The sequence below is a fragment of the Natrix helvetica genome (genome assembly GCF_964273705.1).
Source record: "Natrix helvetica genome assembly, chromosome: 2".
Taxonomy (NCBI): domain Eukaryota; kingdom Metazoa; phylum Chordata; class Lepidosauria; order Squamata; family Natricidae; genus Natrix; species Natrix helvetica.
The window spans coordinates 110,018,297-110,045,254 of record NC_138552.1 but is presented as its reverse complement, the minus strand read 5'-3'; the positions used below and the strand labels follow the sequence as shown (position 1 = coordinate 110,045,254).

Sequence of the window (26,958 nt, the reverse complement as noted above, 5' to 3'; positions counted from 1 at the left end):
ACACTTAGATGTATTATTTCATGTATATACAAGATTTATTCTCTTTATTAAACATAGCATTTTAAAATGCAGTAGGCTGACCATCAAATGCTGTGCATGTCAAACCCTGTTAAAACCTTTTGCTAGGTGAAAGTGTCCTAAACGTTATTTTTCATGATTTAAAACAAAACAAAAGTGGCAAAAATTTGCTCCTATTAGGGCCAGGAAGCTGAACAAGGAAATCCAAATATCTGGAAAAAAGCAATGGCAAATCAAGTATGCATTTGCACTAGGCATCCACATCCACTCCAAGGAAACTTCATTCTGAAACAGAAGTAGCTTAGCAAGATTTCCTTTCCTTTCCTATACAAAGAGTTTCTGGAATTGTTTGTAAATATTAACTCTATGTAACTCCATGTAAATCTGAGAAGATTTAAGATACTGTATATCAAAGGGCTGGGCAATCAGCCCACAAATGGCCGCGAGGGCCACAGTTTTCTCACCCTTATTACAATCCACGGCTTTACAGACACCAGGGAATGGGTTTACAGGTCATGTTAAACCTGAACAAACAAGCCACATTATGACTTAATGCAGGGGTGTCCAAACTTGGCAACTTTAAGACTTGTGGACTTCAACTCCCAGAATTCCCCAGCCAAATTCTGGGAGTTGAAGTCCACAAGTCTTAAAGTTGCCAAGTTTGGACACCCCTGACTTAATGTATGTGAATGCAGTTTCTATGGCTAGTGAATTGGATTACAAGAGGTAGGTAACCTGTAGCCATCCAAACTATTTCTGCATGAAGTTGCCTCCTTGATATGCTTGGTTTATAAGCCACAGTTTGCCCACCCTTACTACAACCCACGGTTTATTAATCAGAGTTTATTGAATGTTTCAGTGACTGGGCTCACACAAAAATTAAGCCAACACAACAGGCCTAGTTCACAGAGTAGCTGAGCCATGTTACAATGTATTTTCTTTATTTATTCCATTTCTATAGCCACACATCTCAAACATGTAACTGTATAACAGAGTTAGAAGGGATCTCTGAATCCAAACTCTGACTAGGTCCTGGCAATTACGGTAAGCGCTTTCACCAAGCTTGTGTCCCTAGTTTGCTTTATGTGAAGCCCAATTCTTATCCAAACCATTTATGGCTTTATATCAAGATTGAAGAACTGGAGTTGATCAAAGTTGGCCTCCCACTCACCTGTCAGGCAAATGTCATCAGAGGATCTTCATTTACCTCAATCTGTGATATTATTTAACCCAGAACAATCTTTTTTTTTTTTCATGGAGAAGGGCCAAGAGAAACATTTTTCTTCAGAATCTTTTTCATACAGAAATCTCCTTCATCAAGCTTGTAACTTTGAATGGCAGATAGGAAAAAAAGGAAACCAGCTCAGCCAGGACCTCTCCTTGATATTATTCCTGAGGATGGAATGCAGTAGACAGCTCCTGTCAATTTGGTTTTGCTATTTCCTTTCCCAAATTGTTAAGATATGCACTGAGGGAAGTGGCGTAGCCACTTGTTGCCTAATATGATCTCCAGTTGGAGAATTTATTATGATTGGACTGTGAATGGTTGTTGACTATCTTCTGAATCAAAAGCAACATACTTATATACCAACTGCTAAGGGGTGGGTAAGAGCAGGCTATTGTATTCCTGGTAGGGTTTATGAGCTTTCTTCATGGCTTTGAAACTTGTGAACACTGTATGCTGGTCTTTTTGCCTGATCCAGCCCAGGTCTTATATTGATCAGTTTTACTACGTATGTCTTGTATTTCAACAGCTGAGAATGGGGAGGCAAGATAAAGAATAGGTAGACTCAATCCTGCTGGCACTCCTGAAAGGGCATTAGCAGGGTTGATGAAATAGGGAACTTGTTTGGGCAGAATATAGGTCTTGTTGAAGGGCCACAAAATTGAACAAAGCCAAGAGGGCTGAATTGTCAGGAAAGAAGCTCCCCTTTTCTTATTTTAAAATAGCAGTACACCAATAATACTGAATTCTTCCAATTTGTCCCAAATAATCTGGCAACTGTTGGAAGAAATGTTCTTCTGGGTTCAGTTCCAAGTGGGGAAAAAGACACTGGAAACATGGAGGCTGCTTGGAAAGATGGTTTAATGGTGGACAGGATCGCATGACTTGAGCTCCTGAACAGAAAAGGAGGATCACATGCTTCCAGATGTTGGATGAAGAAGAAAAGGGGCCAAGAGGCTGAAAGTCCCTGGTTTTATGCCCTCTCTGGCCTTTCTTCTTGAGTTTGCATTCTGATTGGTTGTCAGATTCCCATGGGGCCATGCAGGGGCAACTTTGTAGGTTTGAGTCCAAGTTTGGTTGAGCATTGTTTATTTTCAGGTGCCATGTGGTGAGATGGGTAGAAGCCTAATCCTATCTTTGTTATGTAGAATAGACTGGCACAGGCCCCTAATGGCCCATTGATAAATGTGGGGGTGGCTGAGTTTCTGCCTCTCTTGAGTTTCTACCTCTCTTTTTAGGGGGAAAATTATGTCTTTTAAATATTTCCTAGGTTATTTCATTCTTCTAGGAGAAGGGTGGGGTTTAACTTCCTACACAACCATATGTTAAATGATCTACTATAGTATGGTAGCTACTTCTAAAATATTTTTGAAGGAAATCCAGTAGATTTAGATTAGCATTATCCCAATCAATCAGGTCTAACTCCAGTTAGAGTCAGTCATGAAACTGGATAGAAGAGAAGGCTTCTAATATCAGAAAATATATTGCATTGAAAACTTTTTGTAGCAATAGAAATTTATGAAAGTTCAGACAGAATAATAAACTGTTAAAGTACAGAGTTTCAAGTCTGTATCTCAAAAAAAGATAAAGTTGCCCCAGAGTTGTGCTCAACTTCACCCAGTTAACACTCATGTCTGCCTACTCTATGAAGTTGCCAATTTGTATGGATTGAGTGCAAAATGCAGGTAAAAAGATACAGACCGCACAATGTATCTCTTTGACATGAAAGTCCAATAATAGCACTTTTTCTATATGTGTGGAATACTGAAATTATGATGACTGTAATCTGAAAAAAATACATTCTGTAGAAATGTTTAGAAATTTTGGATTAAATATCCATAAACAATATGGTCATACAGTATATTTTTAAACAAGAGAGCTACAAACATATGAGAGTTTAAAATATCTTCCTATTAAAATTATGAAAGAACAATCGGGATTCATAGCTTAAAGGGATAATGTAGCCAACTTTCTCATCTTACTTCACCTCATTCCAAATGAGATAGTCATATGTAAAAGAGAATAGGAAACGTACACTTCTAATAACTATATCATACAAGTTATACCTGCTAAAATTCTGATTTTTATGACACTACAGATGAAACTTTATTCTTCTATCTGGCCACTCTAAATACCAGTAAACTCCTTTTGTTCTTATTACTTTTCTTTTTATTTTGTCACTTTAAATTCCATCCCAGAACTAAGAATCTCAAGTAATTTAGGTGCATGCCATTCTATTTTGGGGAGAGTAAACTTCCTTAAATTTGGTGACATTTACTCTTGAGTAAAGGTGGATTATGCAGTATATATACTGCTGGAGCTAATAAATAATGCATTAAATAAACTAAAGTATATTGTTCAGCTAAGATATTATTTTAAATATACAGTAAACAGTACTAATGTTAAAATTGAGACTGTTTCATCCTGCCATATACTGTAAAAAGGAAAATATTAAACATACAGATAGTCATCAACTTACAACAGTTCATTTAGTGACCGTTTGAAGTTACAACAGCACTGAAAAAAGTGACTTCTGACCATATTTCACACTTATGATCATTGAAGTAGCCATATGATCACAGGATTTAGATTTGGATGCTTGACAATTAACTCACCTTTATTACAATTGCGTGTACCGGAGTCATGTGATCCCCTTTTGCGATCTTCTAATAAGCAATGTCAATGGGGAAACCAGATTCAATTAACAATGTTACTAATTAATGTTACTAATTTAACAACTGCAGTGATTCACTTGTGTCAAAAAGTCATAAAATGTGGCAAAATTCACTTAACAAATTTCTCACTTAACAACATAAATTTTGAGTTCAATTGTGGTCGTAAGTTGAGGACTATCTGTATTTTAGATGGACTAGAATTATTGCTTAATGAGACAATATACGTTCCCAGCTATTTCTGGGGATTTCGTGAAAGTATTGTTTAGAAATTAGGTTATATGATTAAATTGTACAAACATGGGCAGGGTTTTAACTGTTTTAGAATTTTAGAGTTGTAAGTCTCTTGGCTTACAGAGTCATTTGGCTGAGTTGGGCAGCTATGAAAATGAATGAATGAATGAATGAATGAATATATATGAGATTATATCTTAATACTATACAGTACTCTTTTCAAGATAGTTTGGATAACAGTTTGCGTCTGATAAAGCAACAATAAATTTATTTTCTAATAATGGCTTCTATTTCATTTTCAGACAAAGTATTGGTATAAGGTATCAAATTTTTAAAATCTTAAATCTTAGAACTACATTATGAAGGAATTCTGTTCTATAATCTACCTTTTTGGCTCCTCATCCCACTTTTCATACTTACTTTTTATTATATAATTTTAATTAAAACATTAAAAATGAAGACAAAAATTAATATAGAATAAGAAAAAGAAACAAAAATAAAATAAAAAAGAAGGCTAAAAGTGCAAAAAATGGAAAAAAGAAAAAAAGCAAATAAAGGCAAGAAAATTTATTTATTTATTTATTTATTTATTTGCACTTCTAGACCGCCCCCTCTCCCAAAAGGGACTCAGGGCGGTGTACAGTCCACACAGCAAATACATCATCCACAGTAAAATTCATTAAATAGATAAATATGGAGGAGGTTAATTAAAAGAACTGTACAGCAAGAATATAAATATGGCTTTAAAACCCCTAAAATCAATTAAATTTAAAACAATACCCTTAAAATACCAGCTAAAAATATATTTCCAGGAGGTAACAGTTATAACAGTTATAATTATGCCAGGCCAGCTAATCAGAACAGGTGAGTCTTCAATTTTTGTCAGAAGGAGCGGAAGTCCGTGGTGGCTTCCAAAGTGGCTTCCAATCTTCTGTGCAGCAGTTTTAAGCACAATTACAAATTTACCTCCATCCCTTATTTCTGTAATCTATTTTTATCAAAACCATAACTCAGAAGTTTTTTTCCCCTGTTTTACACAAAAAGTCTATATAGGGGTTTTTCTAGCAATACACATAGATATTGTCTTTTCTTTCATCAAAGAAGTCAATGTAGTGATCTTTCAATTTCCAACATCTTCACCAACCATTCCTCCATTGTGTGTAATGCTAAATCTTTGCATCTTTGTGCATACAATACTCGCATTACAATTATCATTTATAAAATCAAAGTTCCATTATTCTTTTTCTAACTGTCCATCAATCCCAAAAGAAAAACCTCTGGCTTCAATTGTGTATTTATCTTTAAAATCTTGTGACTCACCTTTCCCATATGCTCACACTCTGTTCATTATTAGAAACAATGAGCTTCATTTATTTTATTGATAGAGGCCTCTCCCAGTGCCTTTTCAGCAAAGGCCCCAAAATTATGAACACTCTTCCTTGAAAAAAATATTTTGGCTTTCAAACAAATAATGCTCCTATTCAGAGGTGGTATTCAGCCGGTTCGCACCAGTTCAGGAGAACCGGTAGGGAAAATTTGACTTGGTTCACCGAACCGGTAACAACCTCTGGCTGGCCCTGCCCCTACATGCCCAGTCACCTGGTCGCTGCTTGCTCGCTTGTTCCGCCCACCTGCTCAATGCTCACTTGCCTGCCCACCCAGTCACTGCACACTTGCCCCACCCGCACGCTTGCTCGCCCCGCCCATCCCAGTCCTATATATTTTGCCTTTGCCATGCAGCCCAGCTAATCCCCTCATCATTCGCCTCCGTGCCTCGCCCACTCTGCTCAGCTCACCAAAGGTAAGCATGCATCCTGCTCACCCTTCGCCAGGTAGTCATTCCCCAAGCCCCCAAAGCCACTGCCTGCCTTGGCCAGGGTGGGGAACGCACCATTCTCCAGCTCCGGCCTTGCCCCGGAGCCACTGCCCACTCACCGCCCGCTCCCTGCCCGCTCGCCCTCCACCTCGCTCACCTACCTTCCATTCCAGTCTCCTTGGGAAGGGGGACATGGTGAGGCTCGGCTGCGTTTCACAGGAAGCCTCTAACTGCCGGTCATTTTCAGCTGTCTTTGGAGTAGTTCCACTGCGACACTGTGTGACCGTCCCAAAGAACAGGATGGTGAAAAGTCCAGTGACAATCGCCGCCATCACCACCCTGTTCACACCGGCTGCATACCCCACTCACGGTCGGCCACTGGACCCGGCAAGGAGAATGGCCTGCTGTGCTGGAGGGACGGCATCACAGCAGAGCTGCTTGGAAGGCAGCTGCCAGCTGCAATCTTTAAGATATTTTGACGCAGAGGGGGGGAACCATAAAGGGGCAGGCAGCTGCAGGAGTGCCTTAAGGAAGCAGAAAAGTTCGGCTTCTCTCTGCCACAGCATTCAACATGGCTGCTTCTCTCCTCCTTCTTGGGCTCATACACACAGAGCAAACATGAGAAGGAGGTGAGAAGCAGCCAGGTTGAAAGCTAGAAGACTTGACCAAAGTTTTCGGTGGGTTCTGCGGGCGTGGTTTGGGTGGGCGTGGCTTGGTGGGGTGATGCCACCCCACCTTTCTGTGAATGATGTCAAGTTGGCATGCCCATTGGTCACATGACACCCCTCACCAAGCCATGCCAACAAGCCACACCCACAGAACTAGTAGGGAAAAAATTGAATACCACCACGGCTCTTATTTCATCAGACATCTGACTTGTCTTAATGGTTTACTCATGACAAAGATGATGGGTGGAGAGAATTTCTTTCAGTATACCCAGGCAGACAGAAAGCCTCCAAAATGGGCTTTCCAGAAGTGAAATATCATTGGCTTTGTGCAAATATGTTGATTTAATTAATTAAAATTCACTTAATTGATTGAGCACAATGTTTTAATTAGCTGAAGCCCTGAGTAGCTTTTGTGATTAGATATGCTACACTGAACGTTTGAGAAGCACTTTCATAATATATTTACTTACAAAGCAGCTGTAGAATCAAATTCAGCTTAGTGTTTAACAGTTGATAGGGAATCACTTCAGTTTATTTTAAATAACAGTAAATAACAGTAATAGGTATTACTGTTATTTAAAACTGAGAAAAATATGATAATAAATTATTCCAACTATTTCAATGCACCATTTTTTATTTATAGGCTTTTGGCCTATCACTATAATCATCTTTTTGTGTTCTAATAAATACATTTGGGATTCTGAGAGCAAGTTATAGAAACTATTACAAAATAGCTGCCATAATCCTGCCCATTTCCATCCATTTTCCAAAATATACATTAGTGTGATTGAAAGAAAAGTAATTTTCTTAAGAAAATGGGAAAAGGGGAGAAGACATAATTTTATCATAGACAAAACATTCAGCTACCCTATATATCTATGCTTCAGATAAACATAAAATGTAGGCAAAACCATGCAGGTCACACCAAAATATGTAGCAGAGACAAAGTACTTTCTTCACACTTTCCAGTCCTCCCTACCAAGTCAAACTACTCCGTCACTCGTCTAGAATGGCAAGATGGTCCTTTTTGTGGCAAGATAAGAATATTTCAGAGCAAAGTTCTGAGTTGCAACCAAGAAGCAAGTATTAATTGAAATGAAGGCTATAAATATATTAACAAATGAATAATAAATGCTTTTACTTGGCTATTTGAGAAAACCGATGTTACAATTAGGTATGTGAACTTTACATTAGCTAAAAGGCACATCTTATTTAAAAATCCATGTCTTCCACTTTGTGGCAGTTTTTTCAACATTCAGATACCTCTTCCCTTCCAAAGCAGGAGAGAGCTTTCAGCTAACTGGCTCAAATGTTAGGCATCCCCCTATATTCTGTGATCACAGTATGTGATGCTACCATTTCATAAGCATACAGAGACCTCTGCTGTTCATATAAGTGTTTTGCAGGTTCAGTGAGTACTGGCAAGTATCCTACCATAATCAGGAACAGGGCATTTTCTGCCCATTTGTGAGAATGAGGTTGAAGCTGGACTGCTGGCAACCATTTCCTTGGAACAAATCTTATGTTCTTTTATTCTGTCTTGCAATATGGTCAGCCTAAAGGGATGGAAACCCCTAGTCTGCAGGTTCAAGATATCTATTAGGCTAGTCCCAATTTTCAACTTTCAAATGGAAGGGAATTGAATATCACACAATTTCTATCACTGTTAGAACGTAAAACACAGCATTGCCACATTGCCAATGTTGTGTTTAATGTTCTAAAGTGATATAAATTGTCTAGTCATTTTGTGAGGGAAGAACCTAGTATTATCTTCCAAGGTATTTAAATAATGAAGTTAAGTGATTATTGACATATTAGGTCTATTGCTAATCATAGCAATATATGTATAGAGTGTATAGAGTGACCTACAATATTTTATGTATGGTGTGTGTGTGTATGTGTGTGTGTACATATGTATGCATATTAGTATATTGGTATATACACAATTCTTGAGAACAGACTTCTGAGTTTATTTTGATCAACCTTCCTCCTTTTTTTCCTTTTCTGTTTTTAGGTCTATCAATACAATACAATACAATACAATACAATACAATACAATAGTAGAGTTGGAAGGGACCTTGGAGGTCTTCTAGTCCAACCCCCTGCCTAGGCAGGAAACCCTATACCATTTCAGACAAATAGCTATCCAACATCTTCTTAAAGACTTCCAGTGTTGGGGCATTCACAACTCCTGGAGGCAAGCTGTATCCTCCAAGAGCAACCATTGCTTCCCACACAATCTGGAAATTTTAGCAGAATTACTGTTGTATAGCACAAAATAGCTAACAGCATTGACATGACTTAATCTTTCTAAGTAGGATTTAATTCCTGTGAACAGTAGCATACAAATTTTTACAGTAAAATTTAAAACTATATCCAAGGAATTTGTAATACTTTTAACACATACACACACATTTCCTTGGCAATACTTTGTGTTAACAACTGTGGCTGAAGACTGGGGTTATGTTAGTCCTGACAAAATGACTTCAACTGTGTTGCTACGTCTCATATTGCTGGAATGTGAAGCCTACAAACTACATCTCTTTTTTTATTTATAAAATATCTTTCAAGCCTTTCCTATAAGAGCTCAAGGCCAGCGATTATATTTCCAATTTTTCCCTATCTGAAAATGAGTGCCTGGCTGAAAGTCATTCAGTAACTTTCCACAGCTGCATCTAATCTAGTCCAAGCCCAGAACTACTACACAGGACTGGCTCTATTCAATGTTTGCCCAACCCACATAAACTGGGATTTCTGGCAGTGGAACCCTTCTTTTCCTAGAGATGCTTCTTCCTCTTTTGCCTTTCCCCCTGGGAAGTGAATGAGCTTCTCTGAAGCCAGTAAAGCAGCATCAAGCAAAGAACAGGCAGGCAATTCCAAGGGAGCCATAATTTCTGAGGAGTAGGTAAACCTTGAAGAAATCCATCCTGGGCCTGTGCTTCTCTCTCGTGCAGATACGTCTTGTTTAGCAACCACAATTGGGACCAGCAACTTGGTCATTAAGTGAAGCAGTTGCTAAGTGAAACAATGCCTGTGCTTATATTACTTTAGCTTTCCTTTTCTTTACAGGTATGCAAAGGTCATGGGTAGTTTTTCACCACTGTTCTGAAAATGGTCACTAAACAAGGCAGTCACTAAGTAAGGACTCTTGTATTTTTCAGTGCAAAAGAGTAGAAAAAGGCAAAGCTATAAGCCCACCTGTAGTAAGGTAGCTTTCCAAGAGTGGCATATTATCAAGCAAAGCTTGCATAGTTTAGTCCTGGGGAACAATCCTAATTTTGGATTAAGTTCTGTTCCACAGTTTGGATTACTGTAGTGTGTGTTGCAGAATAGTCTAGCATAGGTGTCCTACTAAAAGATTTTGATGTAAAATCTTATCTTCGTTGCACATAAATGTGTGGAAAGTCTGACCATCCTATCATTGTATAACTGGATATTTTGCGTGCTTAGAAGACTTATTTGGAGCTGTAAGATAATTGTTTTCCATCCAATTGTTTACTAAGTGTTATATTCCTGCTTGTCTTCCATCCAGTGTTTACAAGAATCATGCAAAACTTCTCTCTCTCTTTCTCTAAGTGTGTGTATGTGTGGGTGCGCGTGTATTCAAACATACAGAGAGCGACGAAGAGATGCCCCCACTCGACATGGTAAAAATTATTACTGCGTTGCTTTCCACCCAGCAATTTGGGTAGTAACTCTATTTATGGAAGGCGGAGCTTATAAATGAGGGTGGTGTTTCTGACCTCACATCCTGTTTAGGCCTTGTGGGTTTCTTTGAAAACGAAAAATATCCTTTTACTGAAAAGGGGATTTGCAACAGTATTTATATTTTTGTAAAGGAAGGGGAGACAAAGTGGAACAACCTGACCTGCTTTTCCTGTTGCCGGGAGAGGAGGCTGCGCGGTGGCAGCCTAGACCTGGCCAAGGGACCATCATCTCCTCTCTCCTCCACCCCCACCCTCCCGCACGCAGCATAGTTACAACAAAGAACATACTGTGGGGTGGGGAAGGGGGCAGGAAGGGATGCAGCATTAATCTTCTCCTTTAAGGGCTCGTGGCTGGAACAAATTCCGCGAGAACGAGAAACAGGAGACGGCAGTAAGGGAGGATTTGGCCGGAGAGGTGAGTAGTTTCGCTGGAGAATTCCGTTTAGCTTTTGGAGGAGGAGGAGGAGGTGGTGGTGGGGGTTGCTTAAGTGTAGAAGAAGCTGGGGATGCGCTCACAAAGATCCAGCTTTCCCATCCCTGCTCCCAGGTCATTCTTCCTGGAGGCGGGCGCTTACACCGGAATTTGGAAAGGAAGGTTTGGAGAGAGAAGGAAGTCGGGAGATGCGGTAGGCCGGCCTATAAAGGATATAGGGGAAGCTAGTGTGCTTGATGCGGTACTTTGTAATAAATGGTTGCTGAGATTATTGTGTTCCACCAGCGGCGTTTTTGTTTTGTTTTTACCCTGTTATTGTCACCAGTAATCTCTAATATTAATGTCATGTCTTAATAACCGTGTTTGCTAGATGTGGTGTTAGGTGAGCTAGTGTCAACTTTAGGCTAGTGATGGGACGCATGGAGCGGAGGCATACTAATTTGGGGAGAGGAATGTGGAGGAACGCGGAGCATCCTCTGTGCTGAGAAAAGAGCCAGATGATTTGAATACATGTGGGAGATTAGGGTTTAAGGGCTGCGTTTGGGCAGTGCTCCTGGAAAGAGAGAGTGGATGGCTGCATTGCTTGATGTGTGTGTGTGTTGTCACTGTGATGATAAAATCCTGCAGAATTCCTGATACATTGCTATTGGTTAAAAAGATTCTGTTACATAAATTGAAATTACTTCTGTAAACCCCACATTAAAGCAGTCAGAATAAGAGGAGAACAAAACTTTTATGGTTTTTTAGCAGCTGAGTAAAGAGATTTTTAGAAATGGCTTGTGCAGCAGTGAGAAAAAGAATCTACATCATTGTCATGGTTATTAAAGGTGCAAGGATTTTCTCCTTCACATTTGATGGCCTTGCCTTTGCATGAATGTGGGAGAGAGGATTTAATGGACTACTTAAGCATGAAGATAATTTGGGTTGGATGACCCAACTTGAGTGGTTCTTGGCAACAGTTTCAACTGTTTTTGAAGTTTATTTCTTAGTTTGTTTCTCTATACGGAAAGCAAGTAGCAGCTGGGTTCCAGGTGTTGCAGTTATTGGAGTTTATTTATGAAGTGTTAATACTGTTTAGGGACTAGTATTTATAACTATCTAATGTGTTGCTATTGCATGTAAAATATGTGATTTAGTCTGGAAAAGAATGAGTAGAGTAAGACTGCTTGAAAGGAGAGATTTAAGAAGTTAACAAAATTCATATTTGTTTCCCTTTTGCACAGCCCATCCTGCATTTGAGGGAATTATGTTCCGGTTCATCAGAGATGGAGAACCAGAGGATCCAATGTTTATGATGTGAGTCAAGCATCCTAGCCTTTCTATATAGGAGAAAAGAATCAGAATAATTTTCCTAATGGTTATCCAAAAGGCTTTTGCAAATATCACTGTTAGAATCACAAAAACAAAATTTAAAAATATTCCAAAACTCAGGAAATGCCAAATGTCACAAGATTTTGATACTTTGCCTGAAACATCTTGAGATTCTGGAAGTCTTAAAAGTTTTTTTTTTAATTTAAAAAAAATTAAGAATTATGGTTTCACAGATACTACCTTGGAATACTCTTTTTATTTGTCTTAAGTCATTGGTGATTTTCTTCAGAAGCTTTTGCCCGATGACATATGAAGTAAAAGCTTGTGAACCACTGCTGTAGGAAAAGGACACAGGACTGTTTGATTGATATGGATTATTTGGCATCTTAACTCCCTTGTGAAACTTTCTTTCCCATAGGGATCCTCTTGCCATCCATCAGCAGCATGTGAATCGTGTGCTTTCAGGTGGATTTGGATATAGCCCTTTCCTCAGTATTGGCAATGGGACAGTACCTGGAACACGCCAAGTTAGTCGAAGAATGCAGGTAATTCAAAAGTCAGTGGATTGTGGCTAGATCTGTTTATTTTTCTATCAAACTTAATTTTTAACTTAATGAGTTAATGAGCTTGATGAGAAGAATCTGGATTCTGTCTTGGTTATGTATCTATAACCAGAGAAAGAAGGATGCTGCACTCCCCAACATCAAAACAGAGTGATGCAATTAATTTTTAATTTATATTCTACTTGGTGAGACACCAGACATGTAAATGATTAATATAAGCACATAATTACACCAAAAGATATAAAAAGAGCAGTTGAAAATAGCTCTAGTTAAATTCCAGCAACACCATTTTAATTTAGAGCCTGCAACTTTGTAAATATTTCAGAGTGTCTGGGAACAGGATTGTGCAAATATGAAGTCCCGCGGAAATTAATTAATTAATTAAAATATCAGTGAGTTACCAAGGTTTTCCCCCAAATTGCTACTTTTTAACTTGAGGGCAAAGGCCCAACCACTTCTTAGCAAAACACATGGGTTACCTCTTCCTTGAACAAAACCAATGAGTTGCTGTTTCATTGACTGCCCACTATGAAACTTGGAAGGTTCATCTTATCTACTTGGTCTGCTTTGTGTTTGCTTATATATGCTACTCCTATCCATTCTAATTTAGGAAGATAAATCTCAGTAATTCACAGATAGAAATTATCTTCGGGATTGGTTTTATCTAAAACTCATTTCCTTTCTGTTATCAAAGATAACTGATGGAGAAATTAAACAATATCAATCACAGAACAGAGTGCTTACAATATGGGAACATCTTTCTCTCCCCCTCCCTTTCTCTCCCTCCCCTCCCCCCAATTAGATCTATACTTTCTGCTTCCTTCTTTATCCAGTTACAAAGCAGAAAAAGCTGCTGTCTTTTATTCAATTACTCTTTGGAGAATCTATGACCAGGGATTTTACAATTTTCTTATTTATTAAAACTTTACATCACTCCCAGCGATTGCAAATGGTTTATAGGATTATGCCTATGTTTATAGACATTCTCAAAATAGTTTATTTAACAAGGGGCTGAAGCAAGGCTTATTTATTTTATTAAATCAAATTTCTACCCTGCCACAATCAGACGATAACAGCTTATGGAAGACAAAAATTAAAACATTGAAAGTCAAATTAAAATGCAGTCACACTAACAATCAAAATAATAGAATAAATGTGTTGGATAAAAACAAAAACAAATAAAAGGTAACAGTAAAAATAAATATAAATAAAAAGAACAGTTAAAGAGAAAAAGAACAAGAAAAAGCCAACTCTGCAGATAAAATGCACAATTTTTTATTAATGTTTCTATAGTTGTAATCTTAATCTTGGATTTCTATTATGTTACTTTTATTTGCCTCTTCTTTACCTGTCAAGATATTCAGTACATGACTTTCATTGTATTTAAGTTAACACAACTTGGCTAGATTGAAGGTTTTGTGTGTATATTTTAACTTCATCTGGGCAAAATTTCTAGTTGTTAAATTGTCTTGCCTTTTGGACATTTATTGTCATCTTTTTTGTATTTATTTATGACCTTTCTAATTGCTCTTACATGATTTTATATAACCTTCAGGCTTCTGCAAGGAATGTGACGTTACAAATAGTGATTTGGTTTTTAACTAGTTCTTGCTTTGCAATTGATTGATTTGCTTGGCAATTTCTACTTGTGTGTTTGTTGAACTTTAAAGTCTTCTGGCTAAAATTTTCCCCAAAATAGATAACACTTATCAACATCCATCTTATTTTAATTTCTAGAAACCAAATAAAAGGTTATTGAGGTTTGTCTCTTATCTCGTAGTTTCATGGCCAAGACAGCATCTTATATTGAATTAGTTGAGAATATATTCTATATATTCTCAGTTCCGTTTATGTCAACATAAATTCATCAGCACTGACAAGCATGCAGTAAACTCTATAGATTTTGGCTCTTGAACACGAATGTGGGTAATAATAATCAATTTGAGAATAGATGAAGTTCTAGAATATACTTCCTTAAACTTTAAATTGAGTGTAAATTTATATTAAGGTACTGAGTTCCTTTGTCCTTCTCTATGCTAGATAAAACAAGATTACTCTAGAGAGCTGAAGTCTAATTACTTTGTGTCCCTTTCTTGTTTTTATAGCCCGGAACTGTTTCGCCCTTTGGGATGCTAGGAATGGTAAGCCATAATTTTCTTCTTTCGACAACTACTTGTTCTAGCCTGGTTTTTGTGATGATCTTTTCTGGGAAATACTTCAGTTTTCTTCAGTTTGTGGTAGTTTAAATATATAACTGAAAATAATGAGGATAGTAACATTTTTCAAATAGCAACAGTGAGTATGATTTTTATATAGCTGTCAGTTATTAAAAATGTTGCTGTCTGGAAAGGAGTTGAATTCCCCTCTTTCTAGACAGAAAGCTGGGGTTTCACTTTTGCACCTAGTGGGTGGAACAGCTTGCCCTGCCTATCTTAGCTCTTCCTTCTAAAGAAAAACAGCTTTTCCTTTTACCTCCATTTTAGGCTGAGAATCACTGTTGTTATGTAACATTATTACATACATCATCATCATTATTATTACTATTTATATTATCTGGTGCATCCAAAGAAAGAAGGGGGGGGGGGGGGAGAAGGATGCAATATTTTGGAAATCTTTCAACCTGTCCAGATACTGCTTGAGAAGATGGTGATAGTGATGATGAAACTGCCAGGAATGGCTGATGGCATTGAAAAAGGGTCCACAGGAAGACCTTGTTTGTGTGGTCTAGATGCAATCAGGTTCCATGGTCACCTAGGGAAGCATAATTTATAAGCCATGATCTAGGCCAGTGATGGCGAACCTTTTTTGGCTCGCGTGCCATAAGTGGGGGGAGCGCAGGGGGGTCGAGTGCGGGCGTGCCGCACCCATAATGCAATGCGCGACCCCCCCAGTGCGCATGCGCGCAAAACGTGCGAAAAAAACCCCCCCCATTTTTACATGTTTTTTTTTGCCCTCCCAAGGGCTTTATAGGAGCCTGGGGGGGGGGTGAAAAGAGCCTCCCCCCACCCCCCGGAGGCCCTCCGGAGGCTTCAGGGACTGTCCAGAGGCTTCCCTGAAGCCTTCGGAGTGCTTAAAACCACCCTCCGAGCAAACCGGAAGTGACTCCCGGGTTGCTCGGAGGGTGGTTTTAAGCGTTCTGAAGGCTTCAGGGACGGTCCCTGAAGCCTCCGGGGGGGGGCGGGGAGGCTCTTTTCGCCCTCCCCAGGCTCCTATAAAGCCTCTGGAGCCTGGGGAAGGCGAAAAATAGCTTTTAAAAAGATGAACTCAGCTGGCCAGTGCGCGCATGCCCGCTGGCCAGCTGACAGGCAGCGCCTCGCATGCCCTGACAAATGGCTCCGCGTGCCACTTGTGGCACGCGTGCCATAGGTTCGCCATCACGGATCTAGGCTGACATCACATGAAAGGAACACGATTCTTTCTTTGCCACCTTTTATCCTGCTGTTATTTCTCCCAAGAAGCATAAGCTAAGCAAAGAGGCCAGCCATTTTGTTTTCTTCATTAGCAACAAGTGCAGTAGAGGAGGCACTGAAGGTGAAGGTGGGCACCATCCCAGCAGCTTCTCTTCACCTGCCATCAAAGGAAGATGGACAAGCCACAAACCTTTAGGAAAAGAGATGCCAGGGAAACAACAAAAAAAAAATACTCCTCTGAACTTTGAGGAACAACAAAATGGATATTTTGTCAGAGGAATTGGGAATGAGCCCGAATAGGTCAGGAGAGTCTTCCATCACCTTAATAAAGGAGCATAGGATCTAGAGAAATCAGATCTGCAATGGTTTCTCAAGCAGATGGACATAGCACTGTTGGAATATGTCCCCCTGGGAGTGGAAGGGATGAGTTTTACTTTACCAGATCATGGTAGAACTGAAGGCTTCAGGATGCAAAGGCCTTAGAATTTCTACTCTTCCTCTCCTGCTGCATCTTCTTAGAATACTTGCAATCACAGTCTCAAAAGAAGCCTAGCAGGCATCAAATGGAGATGCTTATTCAGAGAATGTGAGAGAGGGTTATGAGGAAGTATTCTACCACCTACGTTTTTGGTTTTTATTGCACTAAGTGGGAACGATGAAGTCACATTCCAGATCATAAAACAGAGAGGAGGCTTTGTGGAGCAGTCAGGTTTCATAATGAGACGTTGAGGCTAAGAATGGCTTCCAGAAAATATTTCATGCTGATCTGTTTTCAATACTGATGAGGAAGTAGGCAAAAGTATTTAATTGAAAGTAGTTATTAGCAATAGCACAAACTATAAAGCTGTAGGAACACAACATGTGACCAACGTTTCTCATCTTCTTGAAGTTCAGACTTCCAGTTCTTTTCACTTAACTTATAAAAAAGGGAATGGGTGAAGCTGACAAAGCACACATAGACCCCGAATTTATCTTCTGCAGGAGTCCATGAAATGACAAGGCATTGCCCTTGATTGACTAAACAGCTGTCTTGTCTTCAATACTGTACAAAGAGAAAGAGACAAAATGCTCATGGATCTATAAAGTGTAGAGCAGATGGAATGCTAAAACATAAATAAAGCATTGGGCATTTTTGTGACAGGCTGTGTCTTCTGTACCTACCAGAGGAATGATAATTTACAATGATAACAAGAATTGTTCAATTCTTGAACAAGGACATAATGTCAAGGACATAATTCAAAAATTTCAGGGAAGCAATCAGCAAGTTTGCAAAAGCATTCAAACTGATTGCAGATACAATCTTAAGTGGAGCCCAAGGGGAGGTGGTTTGCAGCCACCTCCCCTGAAATGCTGGCGTATTGGAATCTGTGACTTGCATATTGTCCAGTAGACCACCATGCAAGAGTCAATCTTGCAGCCAAAACTTTTTCATAAAAAAAAATTGTTTGGAGAAACCATTGACCCATTGATGGATGTAGGGGGGGGGGGGGAAATCTGTCCTTGATGCAAAGTAGGGAAATATAAAATACTCTACAAGCCATGCAAGTTGTCTTAATGTTGGAAATGGGCATCGGAGATATCAAGAGAAGTAACATAGCAATAGATGGGCTACAAGGGGAAAATCCCAGACAAAATGAGTCTGAAATTAATAGTATCACCTCCTAAGTGAATGGTTTTGCTTCCAAGATTTTGGCATATTGGGAGCAGACCTACAGAGACAAATTTGTCATAAGAAAATTTAAAAGGGACACATGTTAAAGCAGTGCCAAGGGATAGGTAATCTCTGATCTGTGACTTTTCATTCAGTGACCAAAGTTATGATGGCACTGAATGAATAGTGATTATGGCTGCTCCTCGAAATTCTGGCCATCCCAGTATCCATAGTTACACGATCATAATCGGAACTCTAGGCAACCAGTTCGTGCTTACAATTGGTTGTAGCACCCTTGTGTTCACGTGATTGCTATTTGCAACCTTCCTTGCCAGCTTCCCCAGAAAATCAGTGGGGAAGCTAGCAGGGAAAATTGCAATTCACTAGGGTAAGTCTCCCCAGTGCGCTTTCCTCCAGTCTCTCCGTGGCAGCCATTCATGCATCCCTGTGTACATTCCCCCATCCAGCAGTAGCCCCTTACCTGCCTGCCAGCCTAGGACTTACAACTTCCTACCAACTTCCCCACTGACTTTGGTTGTGGGAAACTGGCAGGAAGTGGCCTCAACAAATGGCTATAGGATTTGATTAGCAGTGGCACCCAGGACTGTTGGGATTGCCATCACTAAGTGATGCGCTTGTGCTTTATGACTGCATCACTTAGCAATGAAAATTCCAGTCCCACTTGCCCTTGCAGTTGCGGGCTACCTGTACTGTCATAAATTTCCAAAAATTGAGAGAACATCACAGGTTATTAAAGTCATAGGCTAATTTCTGGACATTGAGGCAATAGATTGAGTTCTAAGGCAAAAAAAAAAGATCCTCATGTATTTTCCATTCCACGACAGTCAAAAAAGGAACAGGAATTGCAGCCAGACTTGAGAGCATTTTTCTTGGTGTTAAAAGCATTCACCCATCCGGTAAATGTTATGACAAAACTTTAAGGCCACTTATAAGCACAGGAAAATTCATCATTAAATGAGTGGGATATTACACGATCACAACTTGAAACCTCCTATTAGCCTTTCCCATTGACTTTGCTTGTTGGAAGCAGATTGGGAAAATCACAAGTAATGGTCATGTGACTGCAGCACACTGCAGCTGGGATTGGTTGCAGAGTGCCTGGATGACAATCACATGACCACAGGGATGCGACAGTCCTCAGTGCGAGGACTCTTAAATGACTTTTTTTAGTGCCATCTTTAGTTCAAATTGGTAAATGAACGATCGTAAGTAAAGGACTGTCTATACACCAAGAGTGAAAGGAGATAGTAGATGGAAGAATCCCATAGTTGGGTGAAAACATAACTGGCTTCCTGTCAGTGGAGCATGTAAAAGATGCATAGAGTAGAATTGTGGACCAAGGGAACCAAGAGCTGGTCTTGGATGGGTAAGTGAATCCTTGCTAGATCCACAGTTCCCTGTTTGCAGCAGGGGCCAACAGGAAAGCAAGAAAATCCACCTGATTTCAAATTACAGTGCAAAAAGAACCGATGCCCTCCTGGCACTATGGCCAAAGAGACTAATATATAAACACTAATCCTGTCTAAGCTGATACACAAAATGAGGATATTCAGGGCATGTATAATCTTAATTCCCCCTTCTTGCCCTGCAGACCTTGGTGCTGAACAGTATGGAGATAAGTAGGAAGCTTCCCAGATATCTGTCAGTACAGCCAGACAAACTGATGAGCCTAGATCTTGGGATGACTTCATTTCTATGCCTGAAACTTAAAAGGGACATCTTCTGAGTGACAGCTTGCCAGACTTCAGCAGTGACACCGTCTTGGCATCCAGGTTGTCTAAATACCATCAGAAAGCTGCCATGCCTTTGAATACTGGTTCAGAAGATGGAGATGAAGAGTAATAGGTTTCTACATATAGGTTTGGATAATACGCTTGAAAACCATTACCTTCCAAAATCAGGTCACTCATCTGGGGTTCAAACTATAGGACAGATAAAAATTTCATTTTGCAACATCCCTAAGTTCTGTATTTTCACAGGGGGACTAATCAACTATTTCCCCTAGTTACGCGCCGTTTTTCTTTATGGGATCTGATTTATTAGTTCTGGGACTAATTAGCCCTGTCTCCTTTAACACATTAGAGTGAACCCCATGAGCACTCTTGGACAGAAATAAACTTTTTTTTAATGGAAATCTCCTTCGCCTATGAGTTCTGAGAAAGTAGAGAGTCTCTCAAAGGAGACTTGTATGCGCTCCACCAACCCAAGGTAGTTTTGAGACTTTGCTCAGGGTTTTATGCCAAAGATTAAATTCTAACTTTCTCAGGGGATACGAGATACTGCTGCCAGATTTCTTCCCAAATCTGAATAAAATATTAAAGGTATACAGAACCTTAAGAATTTGCCTTCAGTCCATTCTAAGGAGCAGAAGGGTGATAGCTTTTTCCTCCTCTTTGAGAGATGAAATGATAGAGTGACTATATTATCCTGACCTAGTGAAGCAAATCCTGACTGACATCACAGCCTATTTAATCAGCCTCAGGAGATTAGAAGTGAGGATTCTGCTAATAAGACCTCTACAGGGTGAGGACTTGGGCAAATGCAACTAGCTTCCAAGACAGACAAATTCGATTTGGAAGAGGCAGTATCCTGATACTCTGTACTACAGACACTGCTTTAACTCATACTGATCAACCTGGCACCCTTCTACAAGTATTGACTTTCAAGTTGGCTCCGTTGTTGGTGACTGAGAATTTGCGTTTGGACTTGTCACACACTATTGTGGCATCCAAAAGATAGACCAACAATCCCACCCAAATGTAAAAATCTGTAGAGGTAATTGGGAGGACTTTGTTAAATTTGTTCTTTATACTTGGCTTTTACATGACTGGTTTTGTGTTTTGTTTTCCTTCTTTACCACACTGAAAACATGTTTTGTTTCTAAATCATTTTCTCAGCTAAAGTCATCAGATGCAAAATGCTAACTTGTGCTTTCTGACTAGAAGAGGGAAAGTCTTTTTCAAAACAATCAAAAGAGATAAAAAAAAACAGGAATTTCTGGTAAAAATGTCAATAAATTTACTGAATTTGAATTAAGCTTTTCTTAATTACCGTTTATGATTTGATATTAGAATAGAGTTTGGTTAGCTTATAAATCCAGTAGATAAAATATATTTACTACTAAAACTCTAGTTGTCAGTACCTTTAACTAGCCCAAACCTGCATCTTAGGGCAACCATTTTTGAACCAAGGTAACTCAGATGGGCTAACTTATAGATGGGTCCAAATTTGAGACTCATAAATCCCAGTGGAATGAAATTTGGGGAAGTGGTGGTTGCTTCATGGCTATTGGCTGCTCCTGTGCTGCTGCAGTCATATGATCCTTAATTTTCAATGATATTTCTCAGCCAGCCTTGTATTACCTCATTCCTTCCCACACAACCAATGGCAGCCACTTACCTGCTTACTGAGAAGGGAAATGAAGGGATATTTCCAATGTTCCCCGCCAGATTCCCACAAGGAAATTCAGTGGAGAAGCTGGCAGGAATTCACTCCTCCTTCCTCTGCTTTTTGCCCACTCTTGGATATTCTGTTTTTTTCCTTTAGGTAAGGAAATGTCTCTGAAATGAAGACATAACATGTTGTTTAGTATGTCCTAAAACCTTATCGCAATGTATATGTTCTTAAATGCATATTTATTCTAAGTGTATCATGTGGTACTTAGCAGATTGCAGATAGGGAGGAAAAGATCATTCAGTGTTCTAGAGAAATTTAGATACATATTCACCAGAAAGTTAACTGATTATGATAAAAACCATTTACAGTGTTCTCCATTTTCAAATCACATGTACTCTACTCCAAGTAAATAAACAGATCTAAAGTGTTGCCCCTATGCATCAGACCTAAGATTACGTAAGTATATCCTGACCCACATCCAGAGCCTGACTATTAAATTTCCATAGCACTAAAGTCCAGGACACTCCAGCACTAGCTGGATCTCTAAAAACATGTGCAAGCCTACTGTTAGAAGCAGGATAATCATAACATCAATCCAAACATTACTTTCTGGCCCAGCTTCACTTAAAGGGCATTCATATCTGGTAACCTATGGAGTAGTCTATATAGTCAGTGCCATGGTCTCTTGAAAAATTATTGCCATGATCCTTTCTAGAGCTGGTTATTATGAGTGCTGCCTGAAATCCAGGAAGTCAAATGTTAAAGCTACATTCCTGTCCTCACTTCCAAGGTTTGTGTGATGCAGGCACCACCTCGACCTTTAACACTTCTTGAATGGTGGCATTCCCAGCAAATGCTTTTGTAGAACTCCCATCCATTTCAATAGTCTCTCCTCTCCAGTTGCCTTTCCAATTGCATTCTATAAAAGGGCTCTTCTCTGCTGCTGCTCCACCTTCTTTCATGGCCCATCTTTTTCTGGGCTCATTGAGCTTCCTGATGGTTTGGCTATAGTGGTCACAACAATGCATAGTATAGTAGTCTCCTTGAATTTTCTTTTAAATTGCTACAGATATTTATAGGGGTAACACCTTATATCTGGGTTTGTTTTTTAACTTGGAGTAGATTGTATGTGATTTGAAAATGGAAGACACCATGAACAGTGTTAATCATAATCAGATAACTTTCTGGTGCATATGTATCTGAATTTCTCTAGAATTCTGAATTATCTTGTCCTCCCTATCTGCAATCTGACGATAGTGACCATAACAATGCATGGCATATGCATAGTCTCCTTGAATTCTTTATCAAAATATTGCTACAGGTATGTTTAGTAAGCTAGGAAGTGGTTTCGGAATCTGTCCCCTTGAGTTTGGAGCATTCATATCATTAAGGGTATAGAATGTACTTATGAACAATTGCTAGAAACGGCAACAAGCTCCTATTTTCACTGTGTGGCTTCCCTGTCTGGTCACTCTCCACAAAGCTCTTTTTCTCTCTTTCAGGCAGGTGGCTTTATGGACATGTTTGGAATGATGAATGACATGATTGGGAACATGGTGAGCTCATTTTGTCTGCATCTCTTTTCCAATATTCTTCTAGTTGATATTATAGGCAGTGTAAAAATCCCTTTAAATGAACAGAGAAACTGGAAAAACTCTGGCTTCATGGATATATTATAACATGAATGTTATCAACTTGATGATAACATTGCAAAAGTGTTGTGGAAAGTAAGGACTCTAAGACCAGCTCTTTGTAATGCAAGAAAGTTTATTGCGCAGGTTCAAACAGCTCAAACAGCATAAGTAGGGATCTACATAGTAACCAAAGGCTCGGGTGGGGCTCGGGTGGGGCCTCCCCTAAGCCAGGTCCCCGTCAATCTGTCCATCCAGACTTTTATTCTGCATTTTTCTCCTTGACCAGAGTTTGCACTTATAATGCACTTATAATGAACCAAAGTTTGAGAACCAAGGATTGAGGCCTACCTCAAAAGCACAGTTTTTAATCAGCTGAGTTTCAATTATTGTTTTAATTACACGTATTCCAGAGTGCCACGATATGTAGAGAATAGAATAGTGATGACTGTGGTGTTACTGTCACAGAATGTGTGCTTTTTTCCAAACTATTCCCAGTATGGAGAGGCAAACATTCAGGGTTATATATATACATGTATCAAATTCCCCCTGAGTTCAAAGAAAGAAACCAAGTCAAATGATCCAACACTATCAATATTTCAAAATAAGATTTGTAGAATAGCTGCATGCCTCAGCTAAAATGAGGGAGTTTTCTTAGTGCAGAATTTGAATGAACTTATAGAGGATTTAAAATGAATAAAACTCTTCATCACATCTAGCGCAGGAGGTATACAGCCTTCCTAATTTATGTACTCTTCATGTGGGCAGAAACAATCTCTTTTTCCCTTCTCCATATTTGGTTATTTTCCCCATTCTTTCTTGAAAAATACTGTAGAGACAGAGAGATAAATCAAATCTTGCTTGAGAATTATCAAGAAATCATCAGGAAGGGAACTGAACAACCAAGCTTGCAGATGTTCGATTTTTGATACAGAATCAGAGCTGTATAAGAGCCTTTTCCAAAATTGCTGCAAAATTGTACTTTGTAGTATATCAGAATAAGAAAATTATGAATTAACATGAAATCATATGAACTGAATAGCTTTCATCCAAATTATATTTGATCAGGCAATTTTTTGAAGTGTGCTTCAGGAGAGCCATTGAGACCTAATGCTGCTCCTCTTCAGAAGGTTTATTCATATTTTATACAGTGGAAAGATTCAGTACAATTTTTCTTATTTTTTATTTTACTTTAGGAGCACATGACAAGTAGTACCAATTGCCAGACATTTACTTCTTCCACCGTCATATCTTACTCAAATTTGGGTGAGGGCCCTAAAGTGTATCAGGAGACCTCAGAGACACGTTCTGCACCTGGGGGGGTAAGAAATTATCTGTTTCTTTTGACAAAATGTTTAAAGAAGCATCGAGATTGGCTAATTTCCTGGGTATTTATCTGCATGAGTAGAAACTTAAGAGAAAGCAAGAGATAAGGCTTGTTTTCAGGTATGGGACAAGCCCTTTTGTGTGACAATTAACAGCGATAACCAAGGGAACTCTATTTGATCATTTGAAACAAGTTGGTGCCTGCTGAGGCAAAATTGAAGAATTTCAAGGGGAACTTGAAGGAGGCCACCAGCAATATTACACTGTTCTAATTAAGACTTGTTCTGCTACCCTCAGATCCGGGAGACGCGGCGGACGGTGCGAGATTCCAACAGTGGACTGGAGCAGATGTCAATTGGCCACCACATCAGAGACCGTGCACACATTATGCAGCGCTCACGCAACCATCGCACGGGGGACCAGGAGGAGAGGCAAGACTACATCAATCTGGATGAGAGTGAGTGTTCCTTGCCATCACCTCCTTTTCCTGTGGCAGACTGCACAGTATGACCACACTCAGTTGCTGCCTGTCCTGTTTTAATTTTCAGATGATGCTGCTGCATTTGACGATGAATGGAGGCGAGAGACTTCCCGCTTCCGGACACAGAGGGGGCTGGATTATCGACGTCATGATGGAAATACTGGTCGAAGAATTGAGGGGGGTCGTCTTGCTATTCAGGGACCTGAGGATTCTCCAAACAGACAGTCGCGTCGGTACGACTGGTGAATCCACAGCAGATTTAAGGGGGGGTGCAGTGAAGTCACCCCCAAAACTACATTCATGCTCTTGTAAGTCTTAATTGTTGTTCCTCGCTTGCACTGTGTGTGCCTTCAAGCTTCTGGGATAAGAGAGTATGGGACCTTGTGAGCCAAACCACCTTTTTCAACATGAGTTGAGTCAGTGGTTTATTTTACAGCAGAGTTTGCTTTCCTTTTAATCTTTATGGCACACAAGTAAACTGGTAAACTGGTACAGCAACATGTACATTGGCAAGCTGGAAGATGAAGTTGCTGCTTGCAGAGCATGAGGAAATATTAAGAGCTGGTAGACTTCCAAAAAAGCATGAATGAGCTTATATTTGTTGATATTTACCATATTAAAAATGAAAATTGATTTATTTGAGGAATATTTAGTGAATTATGTAAACATGATATCAAACCTAGATGTTAATAAAATAAGGTTATTTCTCTCTTTTTTTTAAAAAAAAACCTATTTTTAACAAATAAAAATATTGAGAAGAGTTGCTTTAAATGTTTGCAAATTGCTTCAATATTTAGCAAATAATTTTGATTTTCAGATCCTTGACAAGGTCTTGGGGGGATCCCCAGGGGGTCTCAGGTCACATTTTAAGAAATGATGATAGTGATTTGGAATGGCTTCTTTCTCTTAAATAGCCTTATAATTTTAATTTTGGTTAACTGCTGTGGCTTTTCTGTGACCAGATTCTATACTTGGAAGTGCCATGATTCTGATTCTTATAATGGCGTATAAAAATGTTGTAAATTGTTACCACAATAATTTATACTCTGAATAAGAGCTAGGTATCTCAGGTGCAAACATTGTTTACTCAGATTGAATTGGATAAAAACATATTGTTATTTCTTTTTGGCGGCAGAAAATTATAACACTTGCTCAAACACTATGTTCAATAAAGAATAAGATCTATTTCTCATAAAGGTGGTAAGTCTGTGAATTGTACTTCAGGCTGTATCTGAAAGATTACTTGTTCCATTTAAAAATAAATAAATAAATATCTCCATAAAGAAAATCAGTGGGAAGAAGTAAAGTATTAGTTTTCTTTCTGTATACAGAAAACGTCATCTCAGTTTTTTTTAAGTGCAATACATTTATTTTGATTTTAAAAATCCAATATTTGAATTCCAAGCAGGAATATGTGTTTCTCGTTGCTCATTGACTCTGCCTTCTGTGTCCTTTCTGACTTCTGTTGTTTCTTTTCTTTCTTCCCATCCTTTTGCTTAGGTAGACAGTGAAACTCTGATGGTGAAGCCCCTACAAAACAACAATTGGATCTTCTGCAAGATGAATTCTAGCTTCCTGCCCTCCCAAGATTTAAATTGACTAACTCTGCATAGTTATATTTCTTGCATAGAACAGTTGGCCAAGGAGAATGTGAGGGACTTTTGTCTATAAATGAGTAAGATATAAATTACTGTTTTCCTCTAACTCCTTTCTATCTCCTGCACAAGCGCCCCAATTTTCTATTTGGATGCTTTGGGGAGTTTCAAGAGTTTTTGTTCATCCCCATACCTCATTTCTACTTACCCATCTCAAATAGCAGCCACATAACGATTGATCTGCTATTAGTGTCAAGTAGTTGGAAAACAACCTTTAGTTGCCTCTGCTCTTGATCAGACTGCCTTCCCTGGAACTTGGGGTATGTATGAAGTGCAAGAGATCAAGTGAAGTGTGGACAAACCAAGGAGGTCCAGCCTCTATTCTCCGGTTGTCAGCTCCCAATCTTATAAAATTTGATTTTGTGAAACTTGTAACTAAATGTTTATTGAGTTGAATAAAGAAATGGAACCTGTAAAGTAAATGAAATCGCCTCTATTTCAATGTTTGTGTCTTAAGTTCTCAAAAGACAAAAGAAGATTGGATGTATACGACACTCTGAAACTCTTGACTTTATAGTTTGTATCCCACTTTACTAAACCAGCATATCAGCTGAAGTGATTTATTTATTCATTCTTCCTTTCTTTCTAGCTACCTACCTACTTACCATATTTTTCGGAGTATAAGACACACATTTTTCCCTCAAAAAAGAGGCTGAAAATCTGGGTGCATCTTACGTACTGAATACAGCATTTTTTTGCCTCCCAAAACTCCACTCCCTTCACCAAAATTTCCATGCAGA

The 26,958-nt window shown here is 39.1% G+C and overlaps 1 protein-coding gene across 8 annotated transcripts; it reads left to right on the top strand.

Annotated features, from left to right (window-relative positions):
• Window positions 1-517: 517 nt before the first annotated feature.
• MLF2 (myeloid leukemia factor 2) lies at window positions 518-26,645 on the top strand. Of its 8 annotated transcripts, none has more exons than XM_081941111.1 (12): window positions 524-573; window positions 701-744; window positions 10,249-10,280; window positions 10,683-10,755; window positions 11,997-12,069; window positions 12,503-12,629; window positions 14,753-14,788; window positions 22,628-22,681; window positions 23,953-24,078; window positions 24,380-24,539; window positions 24,631-24,796; window positions 26,068-26,645. In XM_081941111.1, exons 2-12 carry the CDS (start codon window positions 708-710, stop codon window positions 26,072-26,074), a joined length of 891 nt encoding a protein of 296 aa, XP_081797237.1. In that variant the 5' UTR covers window positions 524-573; window positions 701-707; the 3' UTR covers window positions 26,075-26,645. The 8 variants fall into 8 exon arrangements, with proteins under 8 accessions (XP_081797240.1, XP_081797237.1, XP_081797238.1 ...); XM_081941112.1 differs by having other exon boundaries at window positions 525-573; window positions 26,064-26,645; XM_081941110.1 differs by having other exon boundaries at window positions 528-573; window positions 24,631-24,871.
• Window positions 26,646-26,958: the final 313 nt, after the last annotated feature.